The following is a 12896-nucleotide window of genomic DNA, read 5'->3' as shown; positions in this document are numbered from 1 at the left end:
GAAATGTTATACTATACTAGGTATATAATTCATCTCAATATAGTAAGACAATTGAGCCTAATTCCTAATAAATCACGTGGCAGTATACAGATAAAAGGCTGGGTTTCATTCCTATTTCTGTGATGCTTGGTGAAACTTTATTATTGATATTTTAGGTTCACATGTAAAGAAACACTTTATGTTCATTATCTCATGAGTTACTACATCATACTCATATTACAAATAAGGAAATTAAAATGCAAGGAAGGAGGGGGCGGAGCAAGATGGCCGAATAGGAACAGCTCGTCTCCAACTCCCAGCGCGAGCGACAGAGAAGACAGGTGATTTCCGCATTTTCAACTGAGATACTGGGTTTATCTCACTGGGGAGTGCCTGACAATCGGTGCTGGTCAGCTGCTGCAGCCCGACCAGCAAGAGCTGAAGCAGAGCGAGGCATGCCGCACCTGGGAAGCGCAAGTGGGAAGGGAATCCCTTTTCCTAGCCAGGGGAACTGAGACACACAACACCTGGAAAATCGAGTAACTCCCACCCCAATACTGCGCTCTACCAAGGATCTTAGCAAACGGGCACATCAGGAGACTATATCCCACACCTGGCCGGCAGAGTCCCACGCCCACTGAGCCTCCCTCATTGCTAGCACAGCAGATTGCAATCTCCCAGCAAGGCAGCAGCGAGGCTGGGGGAGGGGCGTCCGCCATTGCTGAGGCTTAAGTAGATAAAGCCGCTGGGACGCTCGAACTGGGTGGAGCTCACAGCAGCTCAAGGAGTCCTGCCTGTCTCTGTAGACTCCACCTCTGGGGACAGGGCACAGCTAAACAACAACAACAACAAACAGCTGAAACCTCTGCAGACGCAAACGACTCTGTCTGAAGCTTTGAAGTGAGCAGTGGATCTCCCAACACGGAGGTTGAGATCTGAGAACGGACAGACTACCCGCTCAAGTGGGTCCCTGACCCCTGAGTAGCCTAACTGGGAGACATCCCCCCCGCCAGGGGCAGGCTGACACCCAACACCTCACACGGTGGAGTACACCCCTGAGAGGAAGCTTCCATAGCAAGAATCAGACAGGTACACTCGCTGTTCAGCAATATTCTATCTTCTGCAGCCTCTGCTGCTGATACCCAGGCAAACAGGGTCTGGAGTGGACCTCAAGCAATCTCCAACAGACCTACAGCTGAGGGTCCTGACTGTTAGAAGGAAAACTAACAGGAAGGACACCTACACCAAAACCCCATCAGTATGTCACCATCATCAAAGACCAGAGGCAGATAAAATCACAAAGATGGGGAAAAAGCAGGGCAGAAAAGCTGAAAATTCAAAAAATAAGAGCGCATCGCCCCTGGCAAAGGAACGCAGCTCATCGCCAGCAACGGATCAAAGCTGGACGGAGAATGACTTTGACGAGATGAGAGAAGAAGGCTTCAGTCCATCAAACTTCTCAGAGCTAAAGGAGGAATTACGTACCCAGAGCAAAGAAACTAAAAATCTTGAAAAAAAAGTGGAAGAAATTGATAGCTAGAGTAATTAATGCAGAGAAGGTCATAAACGAAATGAAAGAGATGAAAACCATGACACAAGAAATACGTGACAAATGCACAAGCTTCAGTAACCGACTCGATCAACTGGAAGAAAAAGTATCAGCGATTGAGAATCAAATGAACGAAATGAAGCGAGAAGAGAAACCTAAAGAAAAAAGAAGAAAAAGAAATGAACAAAGCCTGCAAGAAGTATGGGATTATGTAAAAAGACCAAATCTACATCTGATTGGGGTGCCTGAAAATGAGGGGGAAAATGGAACCAAGTTGGAAAACACTCTTCAGGATATCATCCAGGAGAACTTCCCCAACCTAGTAGGGCAGGCCAACATTCAAATCCAGGAAATACAGAGAACGCCACAAAGATACTCCTCGAGAAGAGCAACTCCAAGACACATAATTGCCAGATTCACCAAAGTTGAAATGAAGGAAAAAATCTTAAGGGCAGCCAGAGAGAAACGTCGGGTTACCCACAAAGGGAAGCCCATCAGACTAACAGCAGATCTCTCGGCAGAAACTCTCCAAGCCAGAAGAGAGTGGGGGCCAATATTCAACATTCTTAAAGAAAAGAATTTTAAACCCAGAATTTCATATCCAGCCAAACTAAGTTTCATAAGTGAAGGAGAAATAAAATCCTTTACAGATAAGCAAATGCTTAGAGATTTTGTCACCACTAGGCCTGCCTTACAAGAGACCCTGAAGGAAGCACTAAACATGGAAAGGAACAACCGGTACCAGCCATTGCAAAAACATGCCAAAATGTAAAGACCATTTAGGCTAGGAAGAAACTGCATCAACTAATGAGCAAAATAACCAGTTAATATCATAATGGCAGGATCAAGTTCACACATAACAATATTAACCTTAAATGTAAATGGACTAAATGCTCCAATTAAAAGACACAGACTGGCAAACTGGATAAAGAGTCAAGACCCATCAGTCTGCTGTATTCAGGAGACCCATCTCACATGCAGAGACATACATAGGCTCAAAATAAAGGGATGGAGGAAGGTCTACCAAGCAAATGGAGAACAAAAAAAAGCAGGGGTTGCAATACTAGTCTCTGATTGCACTTATTCCAAAATTGACCACATAATTGGAAGTAAAGCACTCCTCAGCAAATGTACAAGAACAGAAATTATAACAAACTGTCTCTCAGACCACAGTGCAATCAAACTAGAACTCAGGACTAAGAAACTCAATCAAAACTGCTCAACTGCATGGAAACTGAATAACCTGCTCCTGAATGACTACTGGGTACATAACGAAATGAAGGCAGAAATAAAGATGTTCTTTGAAACCAATGAGAACAAAGATACAACACCCCAGAATCTCTGGGACACATTTAAAGCAGTGTGTAGAGGGAAATTTATAGCACTAAATGCCCGTAAGAGAAAGCAGGAAAGATCTAAAATTGACAGTCTAACATCACAATTAAAAGAACTAGAGAAGCAAGAGCAAACGCATTCAAAAGCTAGCAGAAGGCAAGAAATAACTAAGATCAGAGCAGAACTGAAGAAGATAGAGACACAAAAAACCCTCCAAAAAATCAATGAATCCAGGACTTGGTTTTTTGAAAAGATCAACAAAATTGACAGACCGCTAGCAAGACTAATAAAGAAGAAAAGAGAGAAGAATCAAATAGACGCAATAAAAAATGATAAAGGGGATATCACCACCAACCCCACAGAAATACAAACTACCGTCAGAGAATACTATAAACACCTCTACGCAAATAAACTAGAAAATCTAGAAGAAATGGATAATTTCCTGGACACTTACACTCTTCCAAGACTAAACCAGGAAGAAGTTGAATCCCTGAATAGACCAAGAGCAGGCTCTGAAATTGAGGCAATAATTAATAGCCTACCAACCAAAAAAAGTCCAGGACCAGATGGATTCACAGCTGAATTCTACCAGAGGTACAAGGGGGAGCTGGTACCATTCCTTCTGAAACTATTCCAATCAATAGAAAAAGAGGGAATCCTCCCTAACTCATTTTATGAGGCCATCATCATCCTGATAACAAAGCCTGGCAGAGACACAACAAAAAAAGAGAATTTTAGACCAATATCCCTGATGAACATCGATGCAAAAATCCTCAATAAAATACTGGCAAACTGGATCCAGCAGCACATCAAAAAGCTTATCCACCATGATCAAGTGGGCTTCATCCCTGGGATGCGAGGCTGGTTCAACATACGCAAGTCAATAAACGTAATCCAGCATATAAACAGACCCAAAGACAAAAACCACATGATTATCTCAATAGATGCAGAAAAGGCCTTTGACAAAATTCAACAGCCCTTCACGCTAAAAACGCTCAATAAATTCGGTACTGATGGAACGTATCTCAAAATAATAAGAGCTATTTATGACAAACCCACAGCCAATATCATACTGAATGGGCAAAAACTGGAAAAATTCCCTTTGAAAACTGGCACAAGACAGGGATGCCCTCTCTCACCACTCCTATTCAACATAGTGTTGGAAGTTCTGGCTAGGGCAATCAGGCAAGAGAAAGAAATCAAGGGTATTCAGATAGGAAAAGAAGAAGTCAAATTGTCCCCCCCTTTGCAGATGACATGATTGTATATTTAGAAAACCCCAGTGTCTCGGCCCAAAATCTCCTTAAGCTGATAAGCAACTTCAGCAAAGTCTCAGGATACAAAATTAATGTGCAAAAATCATAAGCATTCGTATACACCAGTAACAGACAAACAGAGAGCCAAATCATGAATGAACTTCCATTCACAATTGCTTCAAAGAGAATGAAATACCTAGGAATCCAACTTACTAGGGATGTAAAGGACCTCTTCAAGGAGAACTACAAACCACTGCTCAGTGAAGTAAAAGAGGACACAAACAAATGGAAGAACATACCATGCTCATGGATAGGAAGAATCAATATCGTGAAAATGGCCATACTGCCCAAGGTAATTTATAGATTCAATGCCATCCTCATCAAGCTACCAATGAGTTTCTTCACAGAATCTTTAAAAACTGCTTCAAAGTTCATATGGAACCAAAAAAGAGCCCGCATCTCCAAGACAATCCTAAGTCAAAAGAACAAAGCTGGAGGCATCACGCTACCTGACTTCAAACTATACTACAAGGCTACAGTAACCAAAACAGCATGGTACTGGTACCAAAACAGAGATATAGACCAATGGAACAGAACAGAGTCCTCAGAAATAATACCACACATCTACAGCCATCTGATCTTTGACAAACCTGAGAGAAACAAGAAATGGGGAAAGGATTCCCTATTTAATAAATGGTGCTGGGAAAATTGGCTAGCCATAAGTAGAAAGCTGAAACTGGATCCTTTCCTTACTCCTTATTTAATTCAAGATGGATTAGAGACTTAAATGTTAGACCTAATAGCATACAAACCCTAGAGGAAAACCAAGGTAGTACCATTCAGGACATAGGCATGCACAAAGACTTCATGTCTAAAACACCAAAAGCAACGGCAACAAAAGCCAAAATTGACAAATAGGATCTCATTAAACTAAAGAGCTTCTGCACAGCAAAAGAAACTACCATCAGAGTGAACAGGCAACCTACAGAATGGGAGAAAATTTTTGCAATCTACTCATCTGACAAAGGGCTAATATCCAGAACCTACAAGGAACTCAAACAAATTTACAAGAAAAAAACAAACAACCCCATCGAAAAGTGGGCAAGGGATATGAACAGACATTTTTCAAAAGAAGACATTCATAGAGCCAACAGACACATGAAAAAATGCTCATCATCACTGGCCATCAGAGAAATGCAAATCAAAACCACAATGAGATACCATCTCACACCAGTTAGAATGGTGATCATTAAAAAGTCAGGAAACAACAGGTGCTGGAGAGGATGTGGAGAAATAGGAACACTTTTACACTGTTGGTGGGATTGTAAACTAGTTCAACCATTATGGAAAACAGTATGGCGATTCCTCAAGGATCTAGAAGTAGATGTACCATATGACCCAGCCATCCCATTACTGGGTATATACCCAAAGGATTATAAATCATGCTGCTATAAAGACACATGCACACGTATGTTTATTGTGGCACTATTCACAATAGCAAAGACTTGGAATCAACCCAAATGTCCATCAGTGACAGACTGGATTAAGAAAATGTGGCACATATACACCATGGAATACTATGCAGCCATAAAAAAGGATGAGTTTGTGTCCTTTGTAGGGACATGGATGCAGCTGGAAACCATCATTCTTAGCAAACTATCACAAGAACAGAAAACCAAACACCGCATGTTCTCACTCACAGGTGGGAACTGAACAATGAGATCACCTGGACTCGGGAAGGGGAACATCACACACTGGGGCCTATCATGGGGAGGGGGGAGGGGGGAGGGATTGCATTGGGAGTTATACCTGATGTAAATGACGAGTTGATGGGTGCTGACGAGTTGATGGGTGCAGCACAGCAACATGGCACAAGTATACATATGTAACAAACCTGCACGTTATGCACATGTACCCTAGAACTTAAAGTATAATAATAATAAAATACAATAAAATAAAAATAAAAATTAAAAAAAAGCAAAGAAGATCATGAAAAACATTGAGCTCTTCGAGTCATTTTGAAAACAAATTTCAATTTTTGACCATTTAAATCCCTCTCATGAAAGATGAAGTGAGCACTCATAACTATTTCCCTCCTCTCATCCTGACTTACTAGCTATATTGTTTGTTTCATATTGTCAGTGTTTTTCACTCTGATATTCTGTTTGGCAGCCATAATTCTCACAATTCTTTTATCTTAGTTTTGTATTTAAGCGGATACAGGTTTCACCATCACTCCTTATACCCAAATTCTTTGTTTGGATTTATGTCTGACTTTCAGGATTTAGTCATCAATTCTTTATAATATACATTTATTAATTATTAAAAATTTTTCTTCCTAATTCACCAGTACCAAAACAAAACAAAAAAGTGACCCATAGCTATTAGGCTCTGTACCTGGGAGGTCCAGCTTTGAATTAAGTTTTGGTATTGGGGAAGCAGGTATTTGTGAAGGAAAAAATGGTAGCAGAGCTCCAGAAGTTTCATTTAGTTGGGACAAACATCTTTTGATGTATACTCTTGTTTCAGCTCTCCAGCACCAAACTGTCATGGGCCAAAGATCTATGTGTAACAATTGGCAATGTGCTTCTATTTTAGATTAGGCTTTAATAGCTACATATGGTAAAGGGGACAGTGTAAACAATCAGCCAGCTCACTTCAAAGTGACCACTTAAGTGATACAGAAAATTAATAACGATCTTAAAAAAAACAACAACTTATTCACCTTGGGTAGTGCACGTCAACTATCTTTTTCCCAATCTTAAAACACCCCACGCCTTCTCTCCTACTGCAATATAGGAAGTCTCCACTGTGTATCTTACAACTCTCGAGTTCTATCCTTGGCTATATTCATTCATTTCTCATTTCTATTCTTAGCCATATCCATTCATTTCTGTCTCTATACTCTACCCAGTAAGTTTCATCTACTCTCCCAATCTGAACTATGCAGATGATCCTGAGTCTTCATATTCATACATAACCTGACCTTTCGGGCTTTATTCAGATGTTCTAATTACTTATTAGGCTGGCTATCTGGATAATTACCATCGCCAAAACTGAAAATAATCTCCCCCAGCTATTCCTCCATAATCCTATTCATTCATTTCAAAATGTCAAGGTTACGTCTGACCTTTTCCACTTCCTCTTTGTGTGATTAATTCATTCTTTGCAACATTCCTCGCATCCTTTCTCTCCTGTGACTACAGCCACCATGCTAATTCAGGATCTTCACACTTCATATAGAAACTGGATTATCACAACATTTATGACTATTCTTCCTGTTATGAAACAGAGTAGTCTATTACCACTAAGTCATCTACCATATCACTACATATTACTATACCTATGACAATTGTGATTATGGTCCTTGACTACACGATCAACTCCAAAGTCTTTAACCTTCAGTAATTTAGCTTTGAAATTTTTCACCTTGCCTCCCCTCACACTTCTATATAAATTCCCCGTTTGGCCAATCTGCTCTATTTAACATCCAAAAAACATATTCTATGCATTTCCTGTGCCATTTCCTCCATCTGGAATACATCATGTTTCTGATTCTTTGAGGTTCATATTAAACACTGCCCCAACTAGAAGTGTTCTCACAGAAAGTTCCAGCTGAAGGAAGATCACCTCCATCTGCAAAAAGAACTTTAAAAGATCATCTCCTCCGTCTATGAAATCAAAATGTTTAGGGAAACTGAGGCCAAAGGACAACACAAATACTTTTCTTTCTGAACATTCATTTTTCCAACATTTTTTCTTGTTTCCTATGTGCTAGTGGGAGCTGTGCTAGTTACACAGGCTTAGAGTTTTGTGAGAAAGGCTGACTACCCATAAATTATCACACAAATAATTAAATTTGGATGAGTGCTTCAAAGAAAAGGGGAAGGGCAGAGTATGTGTAATTGAGGGAAGAGGTGAGGCATAAAGTTTAGTAAGGGAAGACAGGAAAGGGGTTACTTTGGTTTAAGAGCATATCTTCCCTCAGTGGGGAGAAATCTTTTAACTCATCTATGCCTAGTGTTCCATTATTGGAATGCTAAGCTTGTGGGAGTTATTTATATCCTGCTGCTCAAGGTCATTGCCAAGGTCTGATTTTTCACAAAAAAAAATTGCAACCTCTGGTATAAATGGGTTAAGCAGGGGTGAGGGTGAAAGATGGAGTAGGAATTAACTCTGGGAAAAGGTAGATTTCTACAGGCCAAAGGAGAGCCCAGAGAAAGGCACTTTCAAGGATTTAAGGTCTGGGTGCTAGAGTAAAAGGACGGTTTCAAGAGATGCACAGGCAGGGAGGGATAAGAGCAAGCTGGGCTGTGAAAGGTCATGTTGAAGATTTCTGGACTTTTTCCTAACAGCAAACAGGCCTTGTATATCACGTTCCAAGAACTTCACGTCGGGACCATGGCTGATCCTGGCATGGGTAATAATGAGAAAAGCAATTACAAAATCAGAAAAAATTCTAGTTTTATTTCAACTGAAAAACATTTCCTATATCCCTATTACTTTTCTTTGTGTGTGTAATGTCACCCAAAATCAAGTTAAGAAAAGAAAGCATATGAATTTACAAATATAGCCATTTTCAGTTGGTCCACTTGGCTTTGATAAGAGGTCGTGTACGTATATGGAGGTATGTACACTTATAGACACTTAAGGGAGTACGGGTCAGTTTTATATTTCTTAAAAGTGAAATATTTCAAGTAATAGAAATCCTTGAAAATGACTGCTATTATTTGAAATGAAAATGAAAAATGAAAAGCTCCATTCGTCGTTTGGCTATGCATTAGTGCTGTGCATTATTGCTACACTGTACTTGAAGTTAAATGTTCATTCTCATGCCCTTTTCCATCAGATCCTTCATAAGAGAAAATATTTAAAGAGAATACCAACACAGTTCTTTCAAGGATTATTTTAACCTCATTGCTTTTTAGTCTCATCTTGCCTATACTAAATAATGAATTCCAAAATGCAATTACAAATTTATTTCTTCTAAAATTACATTTATATCAAGGGTAAAATTTAAGGAAGATAAATGACAAAGTTATTAAAGTAAGAATGACAGCTAGAATTTTTTGAGCAACTTCTGTGTACTAGGTATTGTTTTGGGTATCTTAAAATACATTATCTCATTTAATTCTTACAAGGACTCTTGAAGGTGCATATTAATCTCTATTTCACAGATAAGGAAACTGAAGTTTAGAGAAATAAGCAAGCATTTCCCCAAATCATATACACCTTAGACCTCTGTTGTCCAATATGGCAGCCTGTGGCCACATGTGGCTACTGCGCACTTGAAATGTGACTTGTTTGAATTGAGATGTGCTACGTCAAACACATACCAAACTTCAAGGACACAGTATAAAAAAGTAAAGTACCCTATCAATAATTTTTGAATACTGACATGTCGAAATGATTCTATTTTAAATATGGTGGGTTAAATAAAATACATTATTAAAATTAATTCCACATATTTATGTTATTTTAAAAAAATCAGCTACTAGGAATGTTAAAATTACATATGTGGCTCACGTTATATCTCTATTGAAAAGTGCTGACCTAGACCTAAAGCTGAATACTGAATTTGACAGTAGATATCAAATACTGAGAGGCCACCTGCATTCACACGTCCTCTCCATCAATGATGGGAAGCCAGATGCTGGGATTATGATGAGGTGTAAAATACCTTACTACTACCATATTACAAAGACACACAAGTGAGGGTCCAAGAGGTTCTTACGTATACAATGGTTGAATTCTGGTGAAAGAATTTATGAACTCTACTTCAGCTGATCAATGATCTTTTTATATCAAGAACTGAGACTAGTGAGTAAAATGATATCTGGGCATGCAGAATTTTACTCTTTTTTTCCTCTGGGCCATAATGAAAATAAATACATTGCTCCAATATACTGAGTTTAGACTAACCTATTATTATAACTGAGAAAAGTAATCTGCACTAAATTACAAGAAACTACAAAATTATGTGGACCATATTATCCAATAATATTTTGCCATATTTGTTCCCTAGGCTTCAAGAAGTTAGCCATAGGTATGTGGCTTTATCATTGTATATCTGCATCTTCATATCTTTATGCCTGCATATCTAAATGTGAAGGGTGAGGAAGTTGGGACATTTACTTAGATTATTTTTTGACGTATGCATTTGGCCTAACATTAACATGTGGCGATGTATCAGACTACCCTGCAGTTGGTTTGGTTTGGTTTGTTTCTTTCTAATTGTGTGGTATTGGGGGAGGGGGTAATAAGGATTTAAGTCACTTAAATGTAGCCCCTTAAATGCCATCCTCATACTAAGTTTAACTTTAGGAAAATGATACTGGAGAAGTAAAAAGCTATCAAATTCGCAAATCTTAGCAGCAGAGACCACGAAAGTATCTGCTTTATTCTAGTTTGGAATTTAACACAAAGATGAATAACATGCACAATTTTAGTTCAGCTATTAAAGTGCATACTCAAGTAGTTAAGGGGGGGGGGGGTGGAGCAATGGAGAGAGAGCCTTCTCTTTGATCTCATAGGTTGCATTAAAAACCCACTACTCGTAATGAGTTTTTGAGCATCCCCTGGGCACACATAACTTGGTCCTTGCTCTTTCAAAATGAGTGGACTCAAACTGACGTACAATGTGATTATGTCTACAGTGCACTTACAACCATCTTTCAATAAAGGTCTTCAGATTTAGGCTCTAGGTAGAATAAGGCAAGAAAAAAAGGACACCAAAATTATCAGCAGGCTTTAACTAACAACAACTGGATAAAACGGTAATGTGTAATTAAATGATAATTAGAAAAATCTGCCAAAACTTTGCACTAAGATATTATCACATTTCTAATGCTTGAAATTACACAGAAAAATATACTCAGTGAATTTAAGAGAAAACAAACATTTTAAATCATTTAAGTAATCAGCCATATTTCCAAAATGTATACTTTAGAAAACAATTTATATATATAAAAAGGCTTATTAACGTTAACTTTAAATTAGCTAATACTTGAGTCACACTTTTGAAGAAGCTTCTGTTTTGTTTCCAGGAACTTTTTTTTTTTTTTTGAAGCGGTTAAGGTGGCTATATTAAAAACAAAAACAAAAAACAGCTAAGCTGCATTCTTTTCCTCCTGTGAATGGCTTATTTGCACTCCTCTATGTTAATATTCTCGAAACCCCATTTAGCTTACGATGTCTTCAAATAATTTGATAATCTGTCTTTAAAGTTTTGCTCTAAATTAGAGACTTCATTTTTGTAAAACGCCTTGGAACCATAAACCTTTAACGAGATGAGAAAGGTCTCTTTCCTCTGGACTTGACTTTACTGTATAGGTGTGTGAGCGATTTTTGCTGTCAAACATTGCCAAGGCAGACTGTTGTTGTGCAGTCTGCAAATGTCTCAACTATACCTGCACAGTTCCTCTCTTCCCAACACAAACCCATCCACTCCCTTCCCCTCTGCAAGTTTTAAACTTTGTTTCCTTGGGGGCTCTGTACAAGCAATGCTAACAACGGCCAAGAGACAAAGAGCTGTTCTGTGGGCTAACAGGATGCCAAATTTTAGTTGTGAAACAAAGCACTCGAATTTGAGATTGAGGAGGAGGAGCAGAATGACAATAGTAAAGCCTCCAGCTCGGAGCCACCCCCCAGACAGCCCCCTCCCCAGAGCCCCGCGCCGGGAGTTCTGGCCCCGGGACGGTGACTCCGGGGTGCAGCCGCCAAGCCCCCTGCGCCCTCGCTCACCGCTTCACGCGGATGATCTGGTCCCGCATGGGCTTGATGTCCTGGAAGCTCTGCTGGTTGACGAGGCTGTAGACGAGGATGAAGCCCTGGCCGTTCTTGATGTACAGGTCCCGCATGGACGCGAACTGCTCAGTGCCCGCCGTGTCCAGGATTTCCAGCACCGACGGCGACGAATCCACCTCGATCTCCTTGCGGTAGAAGTCCTCGATGGTGGGGTCGTATTTCTCGATGAAGGTACCGGTCACGAACTGCACGGTCAGGGCGGATTTGCCTACCCCGCCCGAGCCCAGCACCACCACTTTGTACTCGCGCATCGTCCCTCCGCGGCCGCCGCCGCCGCCGCCGCCCGCGACATAGACCTACGCCGGCCGCGCTGCGCCCCCAGCCCCGGCCCCGGCGGCCCGCCCAGCCGCCTCCCGCGGCCGCCCCCACCTCACAGCCGCGGCGGCCCCCTGGGCGCCGGCGGCGGCGGCGGCAGCTGAGGGAGCAGCGGCCCTGGAGCCTGGGCCAGCCGGGCGGCGATGCGGCCCGTGGGCTGCCGGGTGGGACTAAGGGCGAGCAGGGAGACAGAGCGTGAGCCGCGGCAACGAGCCGCGGGCCCGCAGTGCCGCCCGCCCCGCCCCTCGCGCCTCCACGCCCAGATCCCCGCCCGCCGCCGCCGCCGCCACCCCCAGCGCTGGAGCGCGCGCCGAGCCCAGCCGCAGCGCGTGGGGCGGGCCAGCGGCAGGGAGCGGAGCCCGCAGCACAACCTCGCCCCGTCCCCGTCGCCTGGGCGACCGGCCGCGGGCGCTCCCGAGAGGCTCTGCGCGGCTCCGAAGCTTCTGCCGTCGCGGAGATAAACAAGCACCGCGACTGCCCAGCAGCGCCGAACCCTGTGCGCCCAGTCAGACCCCAGGGCCTACGTACCGAGCATGCGCAGTTCCCGCCCGAGCTGGGAGCAGTCAACCTGAGACTCCCACGTTCAGAATTCGGCGGAGATGCGATGGTAGAGGGGCCAGAGCTACCTCCAAGCTTTACCCTTAGGCGAGGAGTGA

At 41.9% G+C, this 12896-nt stretch overlaps 1 protein-coding gene across 4 annotated transcripts in view; it reads right to left on the bottom strand.

The window, feature by feature from the left end:
- RAP2A (RAP2A, member of RAS oncogene family) overlaps positions 1 to 12465 on the bottom strand; it is a 43458-nt gene extending 30993 nt beyond the window's left edge. For all 4 annotated transcript variants that reach the window (XR_004178546.1, XM_021929729.2, XM_021929730.2 and 1 more), the window contains exon 1: positions 11863 to 12465. Coding sequence is in view for 3 of the 4 variants with exons in the window: in XM_021929729.2 (XP_021785421.2) it covers positions 11863 to 12176 (314 nt within the window). In the remaining variant the exon portion in view is untranslated. The remainder of the gene's footprint in view (positions 1 to 11862) is intronic.
- Between the last annotated feature and the right edge of the window lie 431 nt (positions 12466 to 12896).

The sequence above is a fragment of the Papio anubis genome, chromosome 15 (assembly GCF_008728515.1).
Source record: "Papio anubis isolate 15944 chromosome 15, Panubis1.0, whole genome shotgun sequence".
In the NCBI taxonomy this organism is placed as follows: Eukaryota; Metazoa; Chordata; class Mammalia; order Primates; family Cercopithecidae; genus Papio; species Papio anubis.
This window is presented reverse-complemented; position numbering and strand designations above follow the sequence as displayed.